This window comes from Sander lucioperca, chromosome 16, assembly GCF_008315115.2.
Source record: "Sander lucioperca isolate FBNREF2018 chromosome 16, SLUC_FBN_1.2, whole genome shotgun sequence".
Taxonomy (NCBI): domain Eukaryota; kingdom Metazoa; phylum Chordata; class Actinopteri; order Perciformes; family Percidae; genus Sander; species Sander lucioperca.
The window spans coordinates 20,512,215-20,538,800 of record NC_050188.1 but is presented as its reverse complement, the minus strand read 5'-3'; the positions used below and the strand labels follow the sequence as shown (position 1 = coordinate 20,538,800).

Genomic DNA, 26,586 nt, shown 5'->3' with positions numbered 1-26,586 from the left:
GCTGATTTAATTTATGTACAGTATATTTATAGAGTCCTCTAGTGTCTTGTATCGGAATAAGTTCTCTTCTTTATTCTGCAGAAAGCCAAAAAATACATTTTCACTATCTTTAGAAGACTGGACATAATCTCAAACCTAATATGCACTTGCAAGGAATAAGCGATTCATTTTGCCAAATAAATGAATACATGTGTATGAACGGGGTTTGCATTCCTATTATATAAAACAATTGGGGTAAATGTTTGTAGGAAATGTTCCTGATGATGGCCAGCCTAATTTTCTGATGGTACCTTGCAGACATACAGTAGTTGTGCTTTCTTTTAGTATATGTGATAGTGAACTATCAGGTAGTTGTGCTTTCTATTGTCTTTTCTGTTTACCATGCTATATTTGTCAACTTGGGTAAATAAAATGGACTTAATATAGAAATAGCCACAGTTGGACACAGTGGATGAGGTACATATAGTTTTATTCCAAGGGTTTGATGTTAGTCCTGATGTGGTATAACAAATGGTCAGTTTGCAGTATCACCAATATGACACTTTGGACTTTGACCTTTTCTGCTCTATGGCACGTGTCAGAAACATGAACATGCACGGTACTATGTGTGACACGTTTGATTGTTTTCATTTAATATCAATAACATTTCTTTTTATATAGCTATAATAATAGGTCAATTTGAGCTTTCCTATCATTTAACTGGAATTGTTAAGACTCTTGTGTGTATTGAATGCTAAGTACACTAGATGCATTTAAGTGGATTTTATTTAAGTTTTGCAAGAAACTTCTCCATAAGCACCAAGGTTATTAGTTATGATCTGAAGTATATACAAAATAAAATACTTGATTGTAGGGCGTCATTTGTGCATTTTATTAGTAGGGATAGTCTATAAATAATTGCCCAAAACGGAGATGCATGCAGAAGATATTTTATACAATTTCAAGAATAAACACTATGTGTTTAAGCCTTTTACATCGGCCATACAAAGAAGCCTACATATAGTATGTCTGAGTTTTACTGTCCACCTTAAATCAGTTAGTTATGTTGTCACAAGTTGTGCAGTGCATGTTAACACAAAAACAATATGAGACAAATGATCAAATGCCATTTAACCCACAGCACGGCATCATGTTATTGTGGCATGTTTTTCTTGCAATCAATGTTTTTTTTGTTTTGTTTTTTAATGTGTCATGGGATCAGATTATGGGTTTCAGTAGTAACCCCCCACATGGTTTATTTTTGTGGTCTATGTATGATTTTTCTTCTTCCTTTAATCACCGCAGTTTATCTTTTGCAGTCCCAGTTTAACTGTGTACAAGTGTGAGAAACGTGGATGAGAGAGATAGTTGACAAGCACCTTTCATGTTTGCCAAATTATGACCTAATTTAATAAGATAAATGAATGAATGATATGGTCCTGCTAGCGGAAATGTTTGTGTTTCTGAGTTAACTGCATGTTAATTGACTCCCTCCATCATATCACAGCAGCTCATGAATCACATTCCATTCTAATGAATGCGCCTTGCCCTCACTACAGCAAGTATCCAACATATTTTATTCACGTGGATGAAAAATCGCAAAACTGGAATGGCCGACCTCTCTTAACATAAAAGGATATCAATATCTACCAATAGCTGTAAAATAAAAAAAACTGTTTACATGTTAAAACTTTATTTTAAATGGCGCCCTATTTTTCCGAATGCGGCAGAATACTGTATTTTTTCCCCTCGCCATCTTGATGTTCGATCGCACAGGCGGAAGCAACATCTTCAGCGGAGCAGCAGCGGGTGTGGTTCGGACTTCTACGGGTGGTTCACCTAGCAGCCCTTTTCCTATTTCCAGCCAAGAGAAAGGAGAACATATTTCCTGATAAGAAACACGGAGGAGCCGTTCGACTCTGGTAAATATTGTATGTTTACTACAGCTATTATATAACGGATTTACAGCGCGTCAATGTTTGCTTCACCAAAGAAAATCATCTTTGGCTAGGGAGGGGGCTCCGGTGGGGTTTTCTGATTTGGCTGGAAGCACGGCAGGTTTGTACGGTGGCGTTTGGAACTACTTTTCATACGTCCTGGTTAGCTAAGCTAATCAAACCAGAATCAAAAATGTGGATGGTTTGCTTGAAAAGCACGAATCAAATAATGAACTGATTTGTAACGATAATGACATCGAGTAGTGGTTGCGTCTCAGGACAAGTCTGAACTCTTTAGGCTTTGTGAGTAAAGCCCTAAACTGTGTTTGTTTATGTTCGCTAACTAGCGGAGGGGTTAGCTACGCACGGTAACGTTAGGTTAGCTTAGCGAGCTTTCAAGGTAACGTTAAGCTAAGCCAACCTGTTAGCTAGCAGTGATGGCTAATACATGCATCGGTCTTGATGTAAATGTCCTTAAAATATGTTTGGTGATTGATGCGACCTGTACAGTTAGATTATTTTTTTTAAGTTTTGATTAGCTAGGTAGCTTGTTACGCTCTTAGTTAGACCCACCATGAGAGGAGGAGTCATGGAAGTGATTGCGGGCGGAGGGGGTAGTTTCTCTCATTGGAAACCCAAGCTGCGAGGTCGGAACTTGGCCGTGGTAGGGGGAGGGGGAGAAATATGCCTTTGATGTTCTTTGCCGCTGAATGGTGAATTGTGTTCGTGCTGGCCTGGAAATACCCACCGCTTTGCTCTCTCGGCTGGAGTTGGAGGCTCGGCATTTCCCCTCATAGCTACGTTAGCAAGCCAAACAAGCGTCTAGCTGGTTAACGTTAGACAGTGGTTTTATTATTGAGACCACGTAAGAGAAACGCATAAGCATTACGATTAGGTTTGGCTTTGGCAAACAAGAACTCAAGGTTGAGTGAGAGTTGGCTTATTTTCCCCTGTGTACTTGTTTCCTTTTTCGCAGACATATCTGCTGTGCGGGCTGAGGGCAGGCAAGAACAATGGCTACCCAGTGTAAGTATAAAAAAAACTTACTTTGATTTTAAGTAGTTTTATGTTAATATGAACGCAGCCCAATATTTTAGATTGTATGCCCATACATGAGTTTCACTGTACATGAATACGTGAAATACCGTAATCCTTAAGGCACTGTGGAAATTAAGGAAAATGGGAGCTAAGTGGACACATGTCACATTATCCCAAGTAATTCTAATTCGTCTTTTGTAACAGCTCGACGAGTTTGACTCCAGGGAAATGTGCTTTGCGATTGAAAGAGAAATTTGATTTATACATACATCAATTTATGATCCGTACCTTCGGGCATCATCAGTCATAGAGGAGCACACACTTAATCTTTGCTTGTCGTTTATTTTCCATTTGCTTTAACAGGATTCTTTGTTTTTGTCACTCTCACTTTATGTCCCTCTTCATTCTCCAGACAACTAACTACCACTTCTGTAATGATTACATCTCCTATTTGCATTAATTTAAGATTGGGAACGTTATATTACTTATAAGATTACTGAAACCTTTTAAAATCACGCTTAAATATTTTTTTTCTTTGCTTAAAATGAGAAATTAAGTTGAAGTGAAGTAAAGATTACTCTGTCATTCCTTGTGTTTCACATTTCTTTCACTTTTTATGTAGCTGATTTGATGGAGTTGGACATGGCAATGGGAGACAGCAAGGCTGCAGTGTCTCAGTGGCAGCAGCAGTCCTACCTGGATTCAGGCATTCAGTCTGGAGTCACCACCACAGCCCCATCTCTGAGTGGCAAGGGGAACCCTGATGCTGAGGAGGATGATCCAATTCTCTATGACTGGGAGTTCAACCAGCCCTTCACTCCTGAGCCCACAGGTATACGAGATACTGATTTTATATATATGCTGTGTATATATAAAACATTGGGATCGCTACTACAGCATAAATGCTATAAATCTCTGATGATTGACAAATGTCTACAATCTCATATTAATCGTCATATTGTATTATTTTCAGACATTGAGGGGTATGCCATGACCCGGGCCCAGCGTGTGCGTGCTGCCATGTTCCCCGAGACCTTGGAGGAGGGGATCCAGATCCCACCTACCCAGCTGGATGCTGCCCAACCCACAGCAGTGCAGCGCCTGGCAGAGCCTTCTCAGATGCTGAAGCATGCTGTGGTCAACCTCATTAACTATCAAGATGATGCTGAGCTGGCCACTCGTGCCATCCCTGAGCTTACCAAACTGCTCAATGATGAGGACCAGGTATGTGCATTAATACACTCAAATGCCCAAATGGTACCTGCTGAGGAGCATGTGGTATCATGTAAATTATTATAGCAATGCAGTTTACATCCATTCTAAATCATGCATCCTTAACTAACGTTCTAAGGTTCTCTGTCCTAGGTCGTTGTCAATAAAGCAGCTGTAATGGTGCATCAGTTGTCAAAGAAGGAGGCGTCCCGCCACGCCCTGATGCGTTCCCCACAAATGGTTTCGGCCGTTGTTCGTGCCATGCAGAACACTGGTGATGTGGAGACAGCTCGCTGCTCTGCTGGCACCTTGCACAACCTTTCCCACCATCGTGAGGGTCTCCTTGCAATCTTCAAGTCTGGAGGCATTCCTGCCCTGGTCAAGATGCTGGGGTAAGAAACTGGAGGAATTGTGCAGTGTCAGTTAATATGATTGATAAAGATTCAATACTTCACATAAAATCAATATTCATACATGTAGGTGACTAAAATACCTCAGAATTCATAAGAGTACCTTCTGATAATTGTGATATACTATTATGTGCATTATTGATATGGTTTAGAACAAATTAACCCCCAAAATGTAATTCTTTAAAAATCAAAGTATAAACCATTCACAATATTGTATGTTGTGAAGTGCATACACACTTAAATGCACATTTGTGTCTAACAATGCACAACCCTCTAGAGCTGGACCCAAATATTGCTGAAATTCAGTATGGTATTTTGTCAGGATTAAGCTGCTAGCTAAATATCCTCTGGCTAATTTATGCAGCGTTATTGAAAAATCCAGCGCTATGCCGTCCATCTTAGCTGAGAACAGAGAAATGTCGAGTTATAACCGACCAGTCTGTGTGTAGAGATCTGTATGGTTATACTGTAGCAGCCCGGTGTCATTTTCAGACGATTTAATAAAGGTAACATATAGAGGTCGACCGATTCATCGGTTTTGCCTATTAATCGGCACCGATAGTTGATTGGTGGAACTATCGTTATCGGCAAAAATCCATACCGATGGTTGCGTCCGTTGCTGGAGCGGCTGAGAAGCGCGCGCTGCCATTCATTACACAGTACGCGAGAGCTGAGAAGGGTCTGCTGGCATCATGCATTACAATAGCGGCCTCTAGAGGCGAAATAAAAACTAACTGATGCCTGGTGTTTATTTTCGACACGTGTTACTGCGCGCTGCACGGAGAGCACATGCTGTGCGGAGAAGGCTGACATCAGATGCTCGTTTAAAGCATCGACAGCAAAAAGGTATGTATACAGTACATATTAATTTGTTGAATAGATGCTGCATTAGTAGAGAAAGAACAGCACAACAGTATATTTGTTTGCTTTCGAGGCTGAGATGACGCTAAACATTAGTAGTAGGCTAACTTACCTCAAGCGGTTAAAACACTGACAAAAATAAACGCAAGTCCGACCCAAATGTCAGAATCAGAACCCTAAAGGCTCGTCCACGATCCCAAACGGCACCTCTGATTCATATTTAGATCATTTAATAACAGTTAAACGTAGAGATTTACTGATTGCTGCAGCTAAAAGCTAACGAGTTAGCCGTCACGGGGGTGTCTTTGGTGTCTTTCTAGCCTTTACAGGTGATTTTCTATCCAGCCTGGAACTGGTGCCTTTTTTCGGGGTTGTTGAGCATTAAATCCAAACTGTTACATCCAAGATTTATCCACTTGATGTCCATAATTCATCACGTTTTCGGTCATTTCTGCCGCTAACTCCGTGCTACCCACAGACAGTAGGTGCTACCGACAAGGGGATCTCCTTTGTTTATGTTTTCAACCAATGGGAAGGCAGGTCCGTCACACATTACGCCTTATATGGGCATCCAAGCGAGTGTGTGTGTGTGTGTGTATATATATATATATATATATATATATATATATATTATAAAGTGGGAAAGATAGATCCCTCCAGGTCAGACATCGTCTGTTACCGTTCTACAGAGAAGAATGGCGTCACTATTTTGAGATTGTTTGTCCTTTATATGAATTATAATGCTCATTATGTTTATTTTTGCATTGCATGACTCCAAATATGTAGGAGAACTGTTTTCGACAACACACATGCTTGTGTAGCATTGCTGTGGGTGTAATATCAATAAATATGACATTATTTTGATTATTGGCAAAAGGTCTGGACTTTTTTTTTTTTTGAAACAATGTATGTATTTTGTCAACTGTATAAGTTATAAATACTATCGGTCGATTAACCGGTTATCGGCAAATGCGGCCCAACCTAGCTATCGGTCGACCTCTAGTAACATAGTACAGCTTAATGCCACTGTGGTCTGGTGCGGCGCTGGCTGAGTCATGATCAGCCACTGCTGCCATTGTTTGGGGAGTGGAGCCTCCCTACAATGCCAAATAACGCTAGGGTGACTACTACAGGAGCAGAACTTCATAACAAGCAAATTAAATTCAATCTGCTCTTACTCTACACTTGTGAGGTATACAACATGTATCAATGAATGGTAGCTCATAAGGTAGGCAGTAATACTATTTTACAGGCTTTGACAATTGACTCTGTCCCATCGGCCACTAATTGGCTAGACATGTTGTTTTTGTGCTTGAATATGTCCAGCAGGCTACAATATTCAATAATCACATACACTACCGGTCAAAAGTTTGAGGTCACTTAGAAATTTCCATTACAGACAGAATACCAGCTGAGATCAGTTTTATTGTTTTTTTTAATCAGGGCAGCAGTTTTCAGATTACATTATGTGCTTACATAATTGCAAAGGGTTCTCGACGGTTGTAGAAAGGAGTGGCTGATCTTTAATGCAATATCTACATTGCCCATTATCAGCAACCATTCATCCAATGCTCCAAAGGCACATTCTGTTTACTAATCTGATATCATTTTAAAAGGCTAACTGAGAAAACATTGGAGAACCCTTTTGCAATTATGTAAGCACATAATGTAATCTGTTTGATCATTTTCTTTATTTGGATTTTCTTCCAGCTCGCCAGTTGACAGTGTTTTGTTCTACGCCATCACCACGCTCCACAACCTGTTGTTGCATCAGGAAGGGGCAAAGATGGCGGTGCGCCTGGCTGGAGGACTGCAGAAGATGGTGGCCCTGTTGTCTAACACCAATGTCAAGTTCCTGGCAATCACTACGGACTGCCTGCAGATCCTTGCATATGGCAACCAGGAAAGCAAGGTATTGGAAGATAAATAATATACCTATAAATGTATGCATATATTCACATGCATTCATTCAGGGTTGCTGCCAGAAAAGATGTTAGGCCCGGCGGCCAAGTGGCTTTTTGTTTTTGTTTTTTGGAGGTGTTGCTTCATTCACAGCTATAATGTTACTGTTAACTTCATATCATTACACATTCTCTTGCTTCTTTGGAACGCACACTCGTTAATGTTACGCACATAACCTACACACTAAGTTAATCCTGAAATGAGTTTGCTACTTGTAAAACACATTTTAAATAAAATAAAAAAATGTTTAAAATATTTTTTTTGTTTTAAAAATCACCAATGCTTAGGCCTGGCGGGCTTGTAATACACTGGCAGAAACCCTGATTCAGTCTATCCTGGTTTAAACGCCCCTGAAGGGTCTGCTGATGCCACTTGCCTGGCAGCAATTTGAAGCATTTATAAACATAAAACTGTCTTTGTTTTAGCTAATCATTCTGGCCAGCGGTGGTCCCCAGGCCCTGGTCAACATCATGAGGACCTTTACATATGAGAAACTGCTGTGGACCACAAGCAGAGTGCTCAAGGTGCTCTCGGTTTGTTCAAGCAACAAGCCTGCTATCGTAGAGGCTGGTATGTACAGAAATAGAATGGAAACACAATACTATGTAAAATGCATAAATGTTCTAGTTTCTAGTTGTGGTTTGCTACTAGGGTGAAATTCCTCTGATGTAATGAATTGTTTGTTGAATTTTGGCTTGTGTGTGTAGGAGGCATGCAGGCCTTGGGGCTTCACCTGACAGACCACAGCCAGCGTCTGGTCCAGAACTGCCTCTGGACTCTGAGGAATCTTTCAGATGCTGCCACTAAACAGGTACAACACACACTCTCAGTAGTCACAAGTGCTTCTTATGAGCCCCTAGGTTCAATGTTAAGAACTGTTGCTCAGTAAACGGTGTGTTAAATGTCCATAGCATGTTACAAAAAAACACAACAATACAAGGAACGCTGTTTTTCCGATAATATTATGTATGGCAACTTCATTCGGTAAGTATGTACAGAATGATCACTACATACATACAGGAACCTTCTTGACCACTTATAGAATCCCATTTAATATAAAGTATTAGATAAAACAAAATGCTATATATTTAGGATGTATCCATTCATATCCCCTCATTTGATTTCATTTGGCCCTTCCAACCTGTCCTCTGCTCTCTCCAGGAGGGAATGGAGGGTCTCCTGGGGACCCTGGTCCAGCTGCTGGGCAGTGATGACATCAATGTAGTGACATGTGCTGCTGGCATCCTCTCCAACCTGACCTGCAACAACTATAGTAACAAACTCATGGTCTGCCAGGTACGTATTTTACCTTTTGAACATAACTGCGTATCTCTTTGGAGTGTAGATTGGGTATTGTAGTTTTAAATTATTTGTCTGCGGTCTTATTTTTGTAATGATGTAACAAGATGTAGTCGACTGATCGATCTCATCACGTGTTAGGTTGGCGGCATTGAGGCTCTGGTACGAACCGTGCTCAGGGCCGGTGACAGAGAGGACATCACAGAGCCAGCAGTCTGTGCCCTGCGCCACCTGACCTCCCGCCACCAGGATGCTGAGATGGCCCAGAATGCTGTGCGCCTTCATTACGGCCTGCCAGTGGTGGTCAAGCTACTACACCCTCCGTCCCACTGGCCACTAATCAAGGTCATTAGCCTTCTCAGTTTCTCCGCACCTACATGTTTCCCAGAACATACTGTTGGATCAACCTTGCATACTGACATTGATTACCAGAATTTAATTCTAACTAACTAAAATATATTTAATTTTCCCCCTATCTAGGCCACAGTTGGTCTGATCCGCAATCTGGCTCTTTGCCCAGCCAACCACAGTGCTCTGCGGGAGCAGGGAGCCATCCCCCGACTGGTCCAACTGCTTGTCAGGGCTCACCAGGACACCCAAAGGCGCACCAGCATGGGAGGCAACCAGCAGCAGTTTGTGGTGTGTAACCAAGCCAAGAACCTCTCATGCTTTCTGTATTTGAACATTTAGATTGGTGTGTGTGTGTGTGTGTGTGTGTGTGTGTGTTTGATTTGCCTTTTTTCCCCACTCTAACACATACAGGAAGGTGTGCGTATGGAGGAAATTGTGGAAGGCTGCACAGGAGCTCTGCACATCCTGGCCCGGGACGTCCACAACAGAATTGTCATCAGAGGGCTCAACACCATTCCACTCTTTGTCCAGGTAAAATGTAACCCCCAATCTTATTACAGACAAAATGTAATTGTTAAAAATGTTTAGCGTAATGGTTTAGCGTTGGAAATACAAAATCTGTTAATAGCAACTTGCTTGATTCTCCTCTTTCCCTTGCTCTAATTGTTCCACTACATGCATTTCAACTCTCTTGTCTTCATCAAACGTCTTATCTTTCTCTCTGCTATTCACTGTCTCCAGTTGCTGTATTCACCAGTGGAGAATATCCAGCGTGTGGCAGCAGGTGTGCTGTGTGAACTGGCTCAGGACAAAGAAGCTGCTGAGGCAATCGAAGCTGAAGGAGCCACTGCACCCCTCACTGAGCTGCTGCACTCCCGTAATGAGGGCGTTGGTGAGTATACATGCACAAATACAGGCTATGCACACAGTTCTGATTGTCAATGTACTTGTGTACACTCAGTGTACCTGACTTGTGTTGCTGTGCATTGTCTCTTGTAGCAACCTATGCTGCAGCTGTCCTGTTCCGCATGTCTGAGGACAAGCCCCAGGACTACAAGAAACGTCTGTCAGTGGAGCTGACCAGCTCTTTGTTCAGAACTGAGCCCATGGCCTGGAATGAGGTACTATGTTATAGTGTATACTGTACACAATAAGTAATGTACTATAGAATTGGGGACTAAGACATCCACTCCTCTACATAGGCTGTCTAATGTCAGGCTTTACTCATTACCTTTTTGCCTTTTTATAGACTGGAGACCTGGGACTGGATATGGGAGCTCAGGGAGACCCTCTGGCTTACAGGCAGGATGGTGAGTGCATGTATTATCTCTAATAAAATCCTTAATCTGTTTCTTGCCTCTTTATTTCATCATCCTTGGTCCATCCTGGTTTATGTAATTTGATCTTTTAAAAGCATCTGCTTTTGTGGTTTCTGTTGATAGAAAATATGTTGTAACTGAATTTTGAGTCAACAGAACAATTGTATTTCTACATAGTGGCTTTTGTCTCATCAGTTGATCATAAAAAACATATTTCATGGAATATGATGAAACTTAACTGTATGTCATCCTGCCTCTTCCGGCTGATATATCATTTTGTTTCACCCAGCAATGATCGCAGAGCGCTATGCATTTGTTTAAAATAAAACTAAATGCATCCTTGTGTCTGTGTCATTGGAACCTTTTGCACCAATTTAATACACGCGTTTTTTTTTTGTTTTTTTTTGCCTTTCCAGATGTAGCCTACCGGGCCTACCCAGCAGCCTACGGCCAGGACTCCCTTTTGGACCCCATGATGGAAGGTGCTGACTACCATGCTGACACTCTGCCCGACCTGGGCCATCACACTGATCCGTTGCCAGACCTTGGCCACACCCAAGACCTGATGGACAGCAACCAGCTGGCCTGGTTTGACACCGACCTGTAGGATTGGTAAGACCGACGTCAACAGACGGCGTAACTTGCAAGTTCAAAGTAAAAGCAATATTGATATAAGTAACACACTGAACATTTTGTCCTGTTCTCTTTTGCAGTTGTATTCTGAACCTGCATTGTGATTGGCCTGTATTGTCTAAAGCAGCATTATGATTGGCCTGTAGAGTTGTTGAAGGTAATAAGAGGTCTTGGAAAGTGCCTGACACAAGAAAACAAAGAAGATGGTTGCCATGGGAATGTTTAAGCAAGTTGAAGTGGGGGGGTGGGGGAAGAAGGGGTTAAAGTATCAGAGATGTGGAATCACACAATGGAGGTCTTGGAGCAGGTCACCTATATGGATGAGTGCACATGAGGTGGATCTCAAAAGTTTGAAACACGTATGTTTTAGCCTTGCCTGTATTCTTATCAGTTATTTGTTTCTATTTTTCTTATTCTATTTTTTTATTTCTTTTTGTATTACTCATTCTCTGTTATGGTACTGACCCAGCTTGCCTTCGCACTAGCCATCTTCATTTTCTCTTCACTGCTAATCATTTGTAATTTAAAAAAAATACAACGTATATTACATGTAGTGTTAAGTTATAGTGATATTATACAATGTTCCTTTGGTTTATGGCCGAATGTGTAGAACACTAATAATCAGTTGAATTGTACTCTGACTTAAAGTGTAACATTGTGTAGTTTTTTTATAATCTCAAAAATGGAGAATTATGCATTCTTAATATGTGCTTGTTCAAGCATAAAATATGTCAGTGTCACAAATATTCTAAAGAGGGAGATGGGTGAAATTGAGGGTGGGTTGGGGATAAATCTAGAGACAAGTGTTTTTATATACATTATCACTGGTAGGTTAACAACTATTTTGTATGCTATCATTGGATGTCTGATAGAAAAGTCTTTAATGCTATCATTGGTGGTCTAATGAAACCCAGTTTTATTTGCTATCAAGGGTAGCTAGGTTGATGAACCAGTTGTAGTCCTGCTGTGCTTATTTTGGAGACGAGGTTATGACACGGCTGAACAATAAAATGGCATTTTATTTCATTTAGTCTCTGTCCTGCGTCTTCTGTCCTTCCACGTGATGTAGTGGTTGTTTACTTCTTTGCTAGACAAGTCTGTTTTTCAAGCTTTACAATATGAGGGGGAGGAAATAAATTGTCATGTGAAATTACCTTCAAGTTGTATCTTGACATAAATTCAACTAATCCAAATTCAATTGGTATTTCTTAGTAAAAAACCATCTCATGTTTTTGTCCACGGTTGCTGCTCAACTTAAAAGTCAGTATCTTTGCCAGTTACAGACTGTTTTGCGGACATAAAAGGAACATCTGACATATTAAGCAACCAGGAAACATCCAATAAGTACAATAGAAGTGCTTTTTTTTTTATTGTGCGAAGAGGATTTCATCTGCGTTGTATGATACCAAAAGATGTTTGAGAAGTTTAGTGAGCGAAAAGAACCAGTCTGTATTTCAAATACAAAGTACAATATGCCAAATGGCAAACTCAGTCTTGTCTGTATTTTGACTGGATGCTAGTCAAGACATTGTTGCACCTCCAGTCATAGACAGTTGTGTAAACTGTTCTGGTTAAGGGTGGACAACAGCATTGTTGTAAGTCAGGAGATGGGTTCAGTGCTGTGGTGTCACTTTGGTCAACATTCCTGTTTTTGCAGCGGTTTATTTCAGAAACATTCAAACAGCATATGAGATAAGCAACCTAAAACTACTTGTTCTTGCATACTTAAAAACACTTTATAGACTCATAACTTTTCCATTCTCAAAAGGAGCTTTCACATTTATTCAAGGTAAAATACAAATAACATATTCAGACATTGAATGAGCTGGCATGTTTGACATTTAGCTGACATTCTTGTTCAAGTGAAGATGAGTGTGTTGGATAAGAAAATCAAATATCCAGATTGCCAAAACCCCAAATAGTTAGGAGCGAGAGTCATGGCTATAGAGCTTACATTTTTTTTTGTTTGTATAAGAGAGAGTAACCAAAACATGCTCAAGAACTCCTGATTCTTCAACAAACAAGATGTTCACTTTTTTCAGGTAAGAAAGAGTGAAGTGGTTTTCAAGGACTATGTTTAACAATCTAATTTTGCAAAGAACAAATTTCAAAAACTTTATTTCAAACTGATGTTTTGTATTTGGACAGAATGATAATAATCCCTGAAGACAGAAAATCTGTTGAGAACAATAGTTTGATTATCAACCAACAAATGTTTTGTCAAGGTAAGTTTCTATTTCGAAACTTTTAATATTTCAAATGAACCCATTAATTGTTTTATTATATCAACTTAACCTCTGTTTCTAAAAACCCTGTGTTGTGTGTTTCAGACTCCAGTGGTCCCAGATTCTCTGCACAGTAAGAGAAACTACTGGAAACTGGATCCCAGTCAGATCACAGCAAAGATGGTGCGTCGTCACTTCAAAGGAATCCTGCAGCTCTTCCCTGAGTTGGCCTGCAAAGTGGAAACGGAGAACGTGAGGAGACCACCCCAGCACTGCTCAGCTCTCCACTCTCCTGAACCTGCAGCCTGCACAGCTGTTCAGATCAGATGTGAGGTGAAGTTCAGCAGTCCTTTCTCCATTGAATCCCTCCTGAAGAGAGACAGTCCCTCTGCTCGGGCCTCCAGAGCGTCTCCTCTATCCAGTGTGCGGGTCAGAGTGGAGCAGCAGCCTCGGTCCACACACAGACGAGTTGGGACAAAGAGGAGCTTCAGCTGGGACTCTGAGGAGCTTCTCCTCCTTCAAGCTTCAGCTGGAAGTTCCCCCATCTGCTCAACAGGGGGCAGCACACACCATGGACTCACTGCTAATGCAGCTGCTCAGCCCATCAGGATGGATGTGTGCTCAGATCCCTCATTCCCTGTCTACACAAGAGCCAGTGCTGCTCCTTATTTCACCAGCCCACACAGCAGTTACATCACTTACCCTGTACCCGCATTTACCCATGATGCTCTCCGTTTCTGGTTGTAATGTGTTTTGTACCTGACATACCAGCTTTCTGCAGCACTTGTTACGCACGTTATTGTACAAGTTTATTCATTAGGATACACCCCTTGCGATGAACCATGTTTTATAACAAAATGTAAAACCAAATGAAGCTTTTAGTTGTCTTCAGTACGATTATTAATATTAGTAATCAAGAGGATTTTTACTTATCTTTACTTATACATAGTCAGTGTATTACCTAGATGGCGGTTGGCACGTCCCCAGTTTGGAGAAACAGGCAGAATGACAGGCACCGAAGCTAAGCAATGTACTGTTGTGGATGGGGGTAGTAGCTAAATGTATTTTAGCCACCTTAAAAAAGGCCCACCTAAAAGAAAATATAATTTTTAAAAGGGTTAGGAACTGTCCAAACTAACTAACTGAACAAGGCAGCGGTAGACCAGCAAGTAAAATAGATGTTTTTGTCAATGGAGTCTGTTGGCTTTGACAAGAACATACAGTAGATAACGGCTTCTGCTCCCGTCATGTAAACTTAAACAGGGCTGTTTGACTAAATAACTAAATTTAAAATATTCTAAATATAGCGTACACTCACTGATAGTGAGAACTATATGTACACTGCATGACTTGTAATTCAATCAATCACCATTTATTTATATAGCGCTTTGCAGCAACCAGCAGGTATCCAACGTGCTTTACAACATAGCTGTGGGGTAAAAAGGCAAATATTTCCCTCTAAAATGTCATGGAGTAGAAGTATAAAGTAGCAAAGATCCACACAACATAATGTTTGTTGTGTATCAGTGAAGTGATCTGGCTGTCTGGTCACTCCACTGAATGACACAGTGGACCTCAGATAAGGTGAAAATAGCTGGAATGTTGCCAAAAGCTTTCCACTTAAAAGCATCATTGTTCTTGTTTAATCACTCTCAACCACCCTTGGCACCTTATTTATTACAGCTGTTGTCTCTGATGGGGATTTCTTTGTGGAGGGACAAACTGTTTTTGCATCTAATAAATATGTATTAAGTTTCCTCTAAAACTAAAATGAACTGGAATGTAATGAAATTGAAAAATGAAAAATGCAAACATTTCCACTTAGACCTACGGGTTTCCTATGAAATATGTACTTTTCTTCTTAATGATTACACACATTAGGAAGAGTTTGTTTCAATACATTCAGTTATTATTTTGAAAGGCTTGCTTTGGCCTCCTGAATGTGGACATTAATAGGTAGAGGTAAATAATAATCATATTTACCGTAGTTTACTTTTGCTTATTATCCTTAGTATAAAATCAACTTTTGTGTGGTATTGACAATCATTTTATCAATTTTTTTTACAAATGTACCAAAAATTCAGTTTTAACATCTTTTTTGAATTGTATAAATGTGACCAATGATAATGCATTTTATTGTTGTTTTCCTCTGACAATGAATGATTAATTTGCATCACTTTTTATCAAGTGTTTGTTTAAATGCTATGTTGTACACTACTTATTGGAAAAAACAACTACACAAAAATGATTTGTTTTTATATTTTATTGAAAAGTGCTGCAAAAAACTGGTATGTCAGGTACGAAACACATTACAACCAGAAACGGAGAGCATCATGGGTAAATTTGGGTACAGAGTATTGACAAAAACATCTATTTTACTTGCTGGTCTACCGCTGCCTTGTTCAGTTAGTTAGTTTGGACAGTTCCTAACCCTTTTAAAAATTATATTTTCTTTTAGGTGGGCCTTTTTTAAGGTGGCTAAAATACATTTAGCTACTACCCCCATCCACAACAGTACATTGCTTAGCTTCGGTGCCTGTCATTCTGCCTGTTTCTCCAAACTGGGGACGTGCCAACCGCCATCTAGGTAATACACTGACTATGTATAAGTAAAGATAAGTAAAAATCCTCTTGATTACTAATATTAATAATCGTACTGAAGACAACTAAAAGCTTCATTTGGTTTTACATTTTGTTATAAAACATGGTTCATCGCAAGGGGTGTATCCTAATGAATAAACTTGTACAATAACGTGCGTAACAAGTGCTGCAGAAAGCTGGTATGTCAGGTACAAAACACATTACAACCAGAAACGGAGAGCATCATGGGTAAATGCGGGTACAGGGTAAGTGATGTAACTGCTGTGTGGGCTGGTGAAATAAGGAGCAGCACTGGCTCTTGGGTAGACAGGGAATGAGGGATCTGAGCACACATCCATCCTGATGGGCTGAGCAGCTGCATTAGCAGTGAGTCCATGGTGTGTGCTGCCCCCTGTTGAGCAGATGGGGGAACTTCCAGCTGAAGCTTGAAGGAGGAGAAGCTCCTCAGAGTCCCAGCTGAAGCTCCTCTTTGTCCCAACTCGTCTGTGTGTGGACCGAGGCTGCTGCTCCACTCTGACCCGCACACTGGATAGAGGAGACGCTCTGGAGGCCCGAGCAGAGGGACTGTCTCTCTTCAGGAGGGATTCAATGGAGAAAGGACTGCTGAACTTCACCTCACATCTGATCTGAACAGCTGTGCAGGCTGCAGGTTCAGGAGAGTGGAGAGCTGAGCAGTGCTGGGGTGGTCTGCTCACGTTCTCCGTTTCCACTTTGCAGGCCAACTCAGGGAAGAGCTGCAGGATTCCTTTGAAGTGACGACGCACCATCTTTGCTGTGATCTGACTGGGATCCAGTTTCCAGTAGTTTCTCTTACTGTGCAGAGAATCTGGGACCACTGGAGTCTGAAACACACAACACAGTGTTTTTAGAAACAGAGGTTAAGTTGATATAATAAAACAATTAATGGGTTCACTTGAAATATTAAAATTTTAAAATAGAAACCTACCTTGACAAAACATTTGTTGGTTGATAAACAAACTCTGATGTTGTTCTCAACAGATTTTCTGTCTTCAGGAATGAATGGTGCCAGTCTGTCCATCATCTGCAAAACATTCAAATTGAAATTAAACAAAATGTTTGTTTTTTTATATTTTTGAAAAATGTTTCATGTAATATGACATTTTTGTTAATCATAGTCCTTGAAAACAACTTGACTCTTTCTTACCTGAATAAAAGTGAGCATCTTGCCTGGAGCGTTTTGGAGGACGACAGCGATCTTAGCCAGGTAGGTGGTACTCTTACTGAACACACCTCGCTGAGAGCTGCTGGCTGGAACAAAGAGAGGCAGCTGAGCTCCAAACTTCTCACTCCTGTTCTGCATCTTGTTTCTTGAAGAATCAAGAGGAGTCAGGTCTTCACACACAGAGTAGTGTGATCACAACCTCACTGAGAGCAGATGTGGACCTGAAGAGGTCAGCTCTGGATATAAGTCCTGTCGGGACAATAGGACATGAAAGGGTGTGCACTGCAGGTTAATGAGAGCCTTTTGATAAGTAGATGAGCCATTACTGCTGGAGGTGGAGCCAGTGATCACAGAAAAAGTGTATTTCCATAACATTTATCAGCATGTCTATATGGATGTTCTGAGACTTTGTTCACCTTAGGGAAGATTGTTTACCAATTACTCCCTAAAAGTTATATTTTAAACGGTGTCATTTACTGATATTTAAACACACGTCACATCAAGGTGCTGATCTCTTTTGATTCAGTCCATTACAGTGTCACAGTCAGTTAATGTTGAACTCACCCTGAGGTGGCTGCCAGTGGACATGTGAAGAAGGCCCTTTTCCAATTCTCTCATTCTATACAGGTAGATTTCTATATGTTGTATATATAGAAATCTACCTCTTTATTCTACACAGAAGAGTTTGGAAAGGCAATGTTTACATACTTAAAGATTTCTTGAATCCAGCTGAAGGGCTGATAAGGTGTTTAAGAAGTTTAATGTTGGTGTTATGAAGAGTCAAGATTATGAGGACTTCAAACAGACTCACATCACAGATCACAGACAGACTGGGCCTCAGTACCACGTTTCATGTGTATAGACAAATCAGCATGCCTTTTTGAGAATTTCTTTTCCTTTTGTAATTAGTTTCAGACAGGTTAAGGTGATTAGGGATACTGGCAAGATGTGCATTCTTTTTTTTCAAATATTACCTCTTACACAGTCTATATTGTTGCCCTTTTAAAAAAACACACTAAGATCAGTCAAAGCTAGTATTCCTAGACAAAGTTTTTAATTTATCAGGCAATATTTTATCTTTCTCTAATATTGTGTACAGAGATGATTGAAAGAATACATAATGCATATTTAGTAGATTCAACTACTGTGCCCTTTCACCAACAAGTGAATCACTCTCACGGACAAAGGCTGTAATAGGCACTGGAATGTAACAGTTTAAATGGCTGAATACATCAAACACAATGGATTTGAGCAGGATGCAAATCTTTGGTCACATTCCAATGATTTACACCTCATCTAAGCTTCATTCACATTCAGTTCAACTGACCGAACAGACAACCGGAGTATTTCACGCACAGTAAACATGTTTTAAAGTACACTGTGTGCATTTTACAGTTTCAAGATAATAGTGCAATCCTTTTATTTCTTTTTCTACATGAATTATGGCAAACATACTTTAACCACTAAATGGATTGAAATGTTTTATATTTTGTATTATTTAATATATATTTTTTCCCAACGTTTATTAGACATGCACTGTATTTATTACCAACACAAGATTATGATGTGTCCTGCCACACCACTGACCACTGAGTTGGTTGCTCTGGAAAGAAAATGTCACTGTCTAAAGAAAAAACAAAATGCCCAACTCTTCATTATTAGATGAATAACTAGCTCTTAAAATGTAAAAAAAAAAAATGGAATAATTAGAATCAAGTTGGGAGATGATTTGATCTGTGGTGGTCTTATTTTATTGTAATAGATTGTGGCTTTACTACACTTTGATTTACACGAGGCATGTTGTATTGTAATATATGAGGGGAATAATAATGAACATTCAGGAGCAGGACCACACCTCAAACCACCTCAATCCTGTTCTACGTCTATAAACACCTTCCTGTCCTACACACCCGTTCGTTCTCGCTTTCCGTTCCTCACCGTCTGTCTCTCTTTTCTGTCTCTCCTCTGTCATCTCTCATGGACCTTTTTTACAGCAGACATTTTTGACTTGTCATAGTAGAAAAAGCACAGCTGAAATTGATAACCTTGATAACGATGGCTCAATTCCATCAAGTGTCCCAGTAAGCTATTTCAGTGAGTCAGCATGCACAATACCAGGGCCTATTCTAAGTGGAATGCAGCCATCATTAATGGTTTTGAATACACCTGTGCTTTTCCTACTATGACATGACAACATGTCTGCTATGAAAAAGGTCTATAGTGTCCCCTTGGGGCCACACTGCAGCCATTCCCAGCTATCAGTCACTACTCACACGTTTCATATTTAATCAATCCTTTCTTTGCATCTTAGTTGATGGTATGGTCCTTGCCTGTGAATTACCTGGGTGGGTCATGATTCCTAATGTAATAGTGACAATTTTATTCAAACTTCTTAGAGCTTTCTGACAATTGTCCTGAGTAAAACCTGGAACCCCTTGTTATCTAGACGCCTTACTAAACTGCTTCTTGGAACAGATCCCAGAGCAGCTGAGTAACAGCTTCAATCAAAGACAAGTGAAATCAGCTGGTCTAGTGTTTGGTCAAAATGGAAACTTGCAGACTCACAGCCCTCAGAGTCGAGTCCTAAACTTGTTTTTAAAGCATTCAGCACAGGTAATGTATTGTTGCATTTGAATGAGGATCACTCATGTAAATTACCTTCGTCATTATATGGGAGAAAGGACGATAGGTTTGACTTTAAAAGGAGTGATGACGAGGGATGTGCAAACTGCTGGAATGTGATTCGATTGCTCATTGGAATGTCAGCGTCACTCAACTGTGTATTGTGTGGTATCAGACCAGGCTTTGAAAGGATGAAATGCAACATCTTTATGTCGTCTCTTGAGAAATAAGGTTGAACATGTAAGTTGGAACCTTGGTTATGTAATAATTACTAAAGGTAAAATGTCAACAGTATCCAGGTTGAAGGAGGAACAACACACACCTGCAGACAGTTGAGAATCAGCTGAAGTTTGTCTGCTGCTCCACTGTGAACAACTTCAATGTGATCACTACGCATTTCACTAGTGAGTTCACTCTTAAGATTATTCCAAAGTTAACTACTGAAATACGCTCTGAAACTGATAAGTTATTGATGTTAATCATTTTATGTCAGGTTTTTAATTAGTTTAAATTGTATTACTAAAGCTTCAAAAGTTGACAATACTTTAAATATTTGTTTGTATAGTACTTTGTTTTAATGTGGCTTGGATTGTATTTAATTCATACATTGCTTTGGACAAAAGCTTCCAATTTAATACATGTATTTTGTATCAGTTATTTTAGATGAAGTCTGAAAACAGGTTCTAATTAATACATGAAACTAATAATATGTATGCAATGTTAGACTTCTGTTACCTTATTTAAGGTTTTGATATAAAGTTTGAAAATCAGAGACAGATCATACTCTCAAAACGTCCATATAGACATGCTGATGACCTTTTTGTAAGACTATTATTGTGATCACTGGCTCCACCTCCAGCAGTAATGGCTCATCTACTTATCAAAAGGCCCTCATGAACCTGCAGTGCACACCCTTTCATGTCCTATTGTCCCGACAGGACTTATATCCAGAGCTGACCTCTTCAGGTCCACATCTGCTCTCAGTGAGGTTGTGATCACACTACTCTGTGTGTGAAGACCTGACTCCTCTTGATTCTTCAAGAAACAAGATGCAGAACAGGAGTGAGAAGTTTGGAGCTCAGCTGCCTCTCTTTGTTCCAGCCAGCAGCTCTCAGCGAGGTGTGTTCAGTAAGAGTACCACCTACCTGGCTAAGATCGCTGTCGTCCTCCAAAACGCTCCAGGCAAGATGCTCACTTTTATTCAGGTAAGAGAGTCAAGACTTTTGCCATACCTGTCTTGAAACACAATTGTCATTTTAAAACCTAATTTCAACTTGGCTGTTTTGTAGTTGATGGACAAGCTGGCACCACTAATTTGTGAAGACAGAAGATATGTGGAGAACAACGTCAGAGTCTGTTTATCCAACAACAAATGTTTTGTCAAGGTATGTTTTTTTTATTTATATTTTTTTATTTAAAAATGCATCAAATGGACACTGTTTTATTAAAGGAAGAAATTAACCTCCTGTTTCTAAAAACCCTGTGTTGTGTGTTTCAGACTCCAGTGGTCCCAGATTCTCTGCACAGTAAGAGAAACTACTGGAAACTGGATCCCAGTCAGATCACAGCAAAGATGGTGCGTCGTCACTTCAAAGGAATCCTGCAGCTCTTCCCTGAGTTGGCCTGCAAAGTGGAAACGGAGAACGTGAGCAGACCACCCCAGCACTGCTCAGCTCTCCACTCTCCTGAACCTGCAGCCTGCACAGCTGTTCAGATCAGATGTGAGGTGAAGTTCAGCAGTCCTTTCTCCATTGAATCCCTCCTGAAGAGAGACAGTCCCTCTGCTCGGGCCTCCAGAGCGTCTCCTCTATCCAGTGTGCAGGTCAGAGTGGAGCAGCAGCCTCGGTCCACACACAGACGAGTTGGGACAAAGAGGAGCTTCAGCTGGGACTCTGAGGAGCTTCTCCTCCTTCAAGCTTCAGCTGGAAGTTCCCCCATCTGCTCAACAGGGGGCAGCACACACCATGGACTCACTGCTAATGCAGCTGCTCAGCCCATCAGGATGGATGTGTGCTCTGATCCCTCATTCCCTGTCTACCCAAGAGCCAGTGCTGCTCCTTATTTCACCAGCCCACACAGCAGTTACATCACTTACTCTGTACCCGCATTTACCCATGATGCTTTCCGTTTTCGTTTGTAAAGGTATTTTTCCTACTTCCGAATTGCACTTTTATATGTTATACGTTTTTGAAGGGGACCGTACACTTCAGAGAGACTTTAAAATCAGATGCATTCAAAGAACACAAGGCCCATTAGTAGGTCACCATGTGTTTCTCATTGTGTCATATCTATACATCTTTTATTTGTGGCTGTATTTTGTTGGTAAAGAAACTCACGGATGAAATCTCCTGAAGCTCTGCTTGATTTACGTTGTAATACTGTTTCCAGGGACATTTTATAATTTTTTTTTTTTTACATTGTTTATTTTGTGTTTTGAGGTCAGCATGTGACCACAAGAGGGCAACATAGTATTTCAAAGTTTAGCTTGAAATAATGTCAACACACTCCCTCGTATCAAACACAGAACGATTAAAGGTGTTTCTTCTGCATCCTGGTACTTAAGTTTTTGTTGAACATGATCAGTATTAGTCTTTTTATAGTCATACTTTTGTATTCCTCCTGCCATGCCTAGGGTTAGTGTAAAAACACTACAACATCTAATGGTGCATGCCAAGATTAACCATGCAGTTCAACCATGCATGTGCAGATGTTAAATTTGAACACTTGAACTTTCAACCCTGTTCCCTGATGCTGCAGTCACCATATTTAGTCCTTGACATTATACTGGGTTGACTGACCACTGTGGCAAGGTTAAGGTGAGCAAATATGTAAAGGATGAAATCTGTTTGCTTTTCTATTTGCAGTACAGCTTTGCTGCAATGTACATTATCTGAACCATGACCTACATAGTCCGTATGAACATCTTTGATACAACTAACAGTGAATCAGACTAAAGAATGCACAGTTTTAGACACCGACATTCAGAATTTTCCAGCAAATCAAATCACAGGTTCACATCAAAGTTTGTCCAAATTTCTTTTTCCAAGCATAGAAATCAAACAGATTGGTCTAAGGCTTGAAGGCAATAGATTTAAATCATAAGCCCCCGCATAAAATAGTTCTTTTTTAAATCCGTTATTATGTGTGTCTCCCTACTTGACAGCCCTTATCAATGTCAGGAATTTCTCACAGATAACATCAGAGCATGTGAGTCTTGCAGTTGAAGAAAAACTGAAAGAGGTCTGTCATGAGACGAGAACTTGGCTGGACAGAGGCCAAGGAAGAGGAGCTGGGTGAGCTCAGCATTTGGCATTGTATGCCCACCGCAACATATAACTGGTGGACGACCTAGATTGCGATGCAGTACTCCTGCCATTCACCCCCCCCCCCTCCATCCACTGACTGGTCAACAGAGATTACACTCGCAGAGCCTGGCAGTCAGAGAGACAGGCTCAGCATGTGACTGACTTGAGTGACACAATGAGGTACGGAGACAAAAACATGTCTCTTCCCTTTTCGTCACTGCTTCTCATTTTTATCACATTTTATTTCTCATGCTTTCATGTAATTTTCACATTGCATTCATCCTCCAGAGCAGCTTCTTTAGGGATATTTTATTAAGTCCTATCTCAGGGTGAAAAGGGACTTAGCCAGACACAGAAACTGCTTCTGTTTTGAATGTTTACAAGCCCCAAATTTTACATTAAAGTGTTGAGGAAATGATACCAGGAGATTGAGCTGACCAGATTTCCTTCAGTTGCTCATACAGAGGAAGATGGAGTTGGTCTGTCTGTCTAAACTTCAGTTGCTGGTTTGTGTTTACTGATTGAATAAACTGGTTCAAGCATTAATCTCCCTGAATGCCATATTGTGCAGAAGATTGTCACTGTATTTGGTGTACAGGCCATTATTATTCTGGATGTCATGGATTTCCTGACCCACCCACCCTACGTGTGTATGTACTGTATGTGTGTTTTTATGTTACTCCGTTTAAAAATTTGTCTCACAAATCCTTAACCTAAGATTTCAAATCAACCTCACGATAGCTGAGCTGATGTTGGTCTTCACCCCTGAACCAAAATATGCCTCTCCTCTCGTTTCAAATGAGACAAGACCAAATTGTGTTCTGGCTTAGCATGATATATTATATGTGTGTGTGTGTGTGTGTGTGTGTGTGTGTGTGTGTGCATGCATGCGTGCAGGTTTCAGGCTAATCTCTACACAGTTCTCTGCAGCTTGTTTACATGTAGGCCGGGGGACACCATTGGAGCATGCTGCACTGAGGACAAATGCACTAATATTAGCACTCAAACTTCCATTTCCTCACATTTGACAGTGGAATAACGAAAAAAATGTCTTAGGCTACTTTCATTGTTATTTGTCTCATGCTTTGTACAATTTAGCAAATACTTGTAAAAACAAACAGTAACACCCAGTTGTGGAAGACGTATTCAGAAGTAAAAGTAGCAATACAACAATATAAAGATATTTAATTACAAGTTCTGCAGCTAAAATGTTTACTCATTATACAGCAGAATGACCCATAATTATTCTGTTTTTATCACTGGCAAATACATGTGAGCATTTTTTTATGTTGTGGTTTGTCAATGTGAAGCCAATTTGAGATACTTTGTATACTACTGGGTAGGTTAGTATAATAAGCTATTGCATCACATATAAGTATATCATATGTTGTTAATATGTAAAAAGAAACTAGTATCTATAAATGTCAAATAAATGTAGAGTAAAAAATACAATATTTATCTCTGAATCGTGGACTTGGAGTAGCATAAAACGGGAATACTCATGTAAAGTACAAGTATAGCCTACCTCAAAATTGTATTTAAATACATAACGTATTTAGCTACTTCACACCGTGAGAAATACAAATAGCTACCATACAATATGTTTAATGTAAAACCAGGTATCACAGTTGATTTTTCTAAAACATACAAACATACAGTAGATTATAGGCTACATTCTGAGCTCATGGAACTCCCCATGCCGTAATGTCCTGAGTAAGTACTGGAGCTGATCTGACACATAAAGGTGTGGTACTCGGACGTAAGAGGATAAACAAAAGCACCACGTTCACATCCGTTCACCACAACAATCGGGGCAGTCACGTCGCGCTCGTCTTCCTCGTCCCGATCCGGCCCTGCACCGCCCACAACAGCTACTGTCATTCGGAAACTACTGTAACTATCATTACAGCCTGTAGCCTACATTCAACGTGCAGCCCCGCACGTTGAATGTAGGCTACAGGCTGTAATGATAGTGCTGCGTTCAAGAACTGCACATAAAAACATTTAGACATTTGCACATTCAGGTCTTTTGGTGATGACCCTGTTTTTGTTGTGGATGTTGTTTTCTTTTTTAAAGCTGTACAAAGATTCTATGACTAAAACATTTCATTGGGTTAAATTCTTAGGATTTTGTAATGTAGGCTATCTAATTTTTTTTTTTTATCTTTAGTAATATAATCTACTTACTTTACTACTTTACACTTCTAGCCTACTGTATTGCATGTCAGAGGGAAATATTGTAATTTGTACTCAATTACATTTTCAGCTATAGTTAGGCTAAGTACTAGTTACTTTACAAATCAAGATTGTATGCACAAAACATATGATGCATTGTCATAAATTAAAATACGAGTAGGCTATATACAATAGTTAATATTTGTTTCACCTTAACAAAATATAACAGTAAAATCCTACTTACACATGAATTCCTCCGCAATAATAATATAATATATAACACTCCCATGGATAATTTGTCTGCATTTAACACTTTAACTTTTGATACTTTAATTAATAGGCCTACATTTGGCTAATAATAGAATGCAGGGCTTTGACTTGTAATGTAGTATTTTAGCAGTGTGGTATTGTTACTTTTTCTTACGTAAAAACCTGAATAATTCCTTCACCACTGTCCTTTTTCATTGAATTGTAATGGATGTCTAATCACGGAAGCAATATGTACAACAGCCCCTGAAGGCAGCATTACACACCATGAATAAGCTCATGTAGTGTCTACTGTGTGAACGTGCTTTAAAAAGTGCTGGTAAATTGACCTAAAACTGTTTCAAGTTCACTTACACTTATTATTAGGGCCCCAGCACGAAAGTGCAAGGCCCCAAGGAACCTCTTGTTTTTGGTCAGATTATTATTATTTTTACCAATTCCTCGTCGCATTTTTGAGGGGGTTAGCATGCACGAAAACTCACAAAAATTTGCACACGTCACAACTGGTGAAAACTGCAAAGTTCTGTAGTGATTGGGCTCGGGCGTTGCTAGGGGGCTCCATAGCGCCCCCTAACGTGCGCCTTAAATTGGACAAAAGTAATAAGTTAATATACCAACTTTTGAGGGAACATAGGTCTCATCTTGAAGTCCATGGTGCTATTTTTAGAAAAAATTACAAAATTCTATAGTTTCCGAAATATTGGTTTTCGTGTAAAAATCTTCATTTTACGAACACTTGTTTTGAGAACTTTAGCGTGCACGATGCACAAAAACTCTCAAGATTTTGCAGCCATGTGCACAATATTAATCATTTAGGCTCAGGAATGGTATGGTTGCTCTATAGTGCCCCCTAATTGGTTTTAGCACTTGGGCACATTTTTGACGGCCTCATAATATACGAAAACTCACAAAAATTGGCGCCCACATAAACACCTGGGAGCTTTGCGAGACTATACAGCGATTTGGCCCATACCTGTAAGTGGGCTCCATAGCGCCCCCTAATGCGTGGAAGGCCTTAACTTGGACATAGTTGCTCCGATCTTCACCAGATTTAATACCCATATTGCTCTAATCATTGCGGACATATTTCCCATTTACCTTCATTAGGTCCGCCCAACCAGAAGGCGGCCATTTTTAATTATGCATTTATCAGGTGTTTTACATTCTTTCAAACTCGTCCTAGGCCGTGATTTCAATCTTCTTGAAT

The 26,586-nt window shown here is 40.1% G+C and overlaps 3 protein-coding genes across 6 annotated transcripts; 2 read left to right on the top strand and 1 right to left on the bottom strand.

Moving 5' to 3' along the window:
- Positions 1 to 1,721: 1,721 nt before the first annotated feature.
- On the top strand, positions 1,722 to 12,027 carry LOC116066918 (catenin beta-1-like). 2 transcript variants are annotated; one of them, XM_035993150.1, is made up of 17 exons: positions 1,722 to 1,901; positions 2,893 to 2,942; positions 3,577 to 3,786; positions 3,928 to 4,178; positions 4,320 to 4,558; positions 7,148 to 7,349; positions 7,825 to 7,969; positions 8,107 to 8,210; positions 8,561 to 8,695; positions 8,840 to 9,043; positions 9,179 to 9,337; positions 9,461 to 9,580; positions 9,791 to 9,941; positions 10,049 to 10,170; positions 10,299 to 10,359; positions 10,785 to 10,980; positions 11,082 to 12,027. In XM_035993150.1, the coding sequence occupies exons 2-16, from the start codon at positions 2,930 to 2,932 to the stop codon at positions 10,973 to 10,975; spliced, it is 2,307 nt and encodes a 768-aa protein (XP_035849043.1). In that variant the 5' UTR covers positions 1,722 to 1,901; positions 2,893 to 2,929; the 3' UTR covers positions 10,976 to 10,980; positions 11,082 to 12,027. The 2 variants fall into 2 exon arrangements, with proteins under 2 accessions (XP_035849043.1, XP_035849044.1); XM_035993151.1 differs by having other exon boundaries at positions 1,749 to 1,910.
- A 3,967-nt stretch (positions 12,028 to 15,994) lies between these two features.
- LOC116067039 (forkhead box protein H1-like) lies at positions 15,995 to 17,290 on the bottom strand. The gene is made up of 3 exons (XM_031323329.2): positions 16,993 to 17,290; positions 16,774 to 16,869; positions 15,995 to 16,669 (listed from the first exon to the last, which is right to left on the bottom strand). Exons 1-3 carry the CDS (start codon positions 17,146 to 17,148, stop codon positions 16,028 to 16,030), a joined length of 894 nt encoding a protein of 297 aa, XP_031179189.1. The 5' UTR covers positions 17,149 to 17,290; the 3' UTR covers positions 15,995 to 16,027.
- Positions 17,291 to 19,494: 2,204 nt separating this feature from the next.
- Positions 19,495 to 22,181, top strand: LOC116067038 (forkhead box protein Q1-like). 3 transcript variants are annotated; one of them, XM_031323325.2, is made up of 5 exons: positions 19,509 to 19,623; positions 19,925 to 20,036; positions 20,571 to 20,837; positions 20,922 to 21,017; positions 21,131 to 22,181. In XM_031323325.2, exons 3-5 carry the CDS (start codon positions 20,682 to 20,684, stop codon positions 21,770 to 21,772), a joined length of 894 nt encoding a protein of 297 aa, XP_031179185.1. In that variant the 5' UTR covers positions 19,509 to 19,623; positions 19,925 to 20,036; positions 20,571 to 20,681; the 3' UTR covers positions 21,773 to 22,181. The 3 variants fall into 3 exon arrangements, with proteins under 3 accessions (XP_031179184.1, XP_031179185.1, XP_031179188.1); XM_031323324.2 differs by lacking the exon at positions 19,925 to 20,036 and having other exon boundaries at positions 19,495 to 19,623; XM_031323328.2 differs by lacking the exons at positions 19,509 to 19,623; positions 19,925 to 20,036 and adding an exon at positions 19,630 to 19,872.
- The last annotated feature ends 4,405 nt before the right edge of the window (positions 22,182 to 26,586 follow it).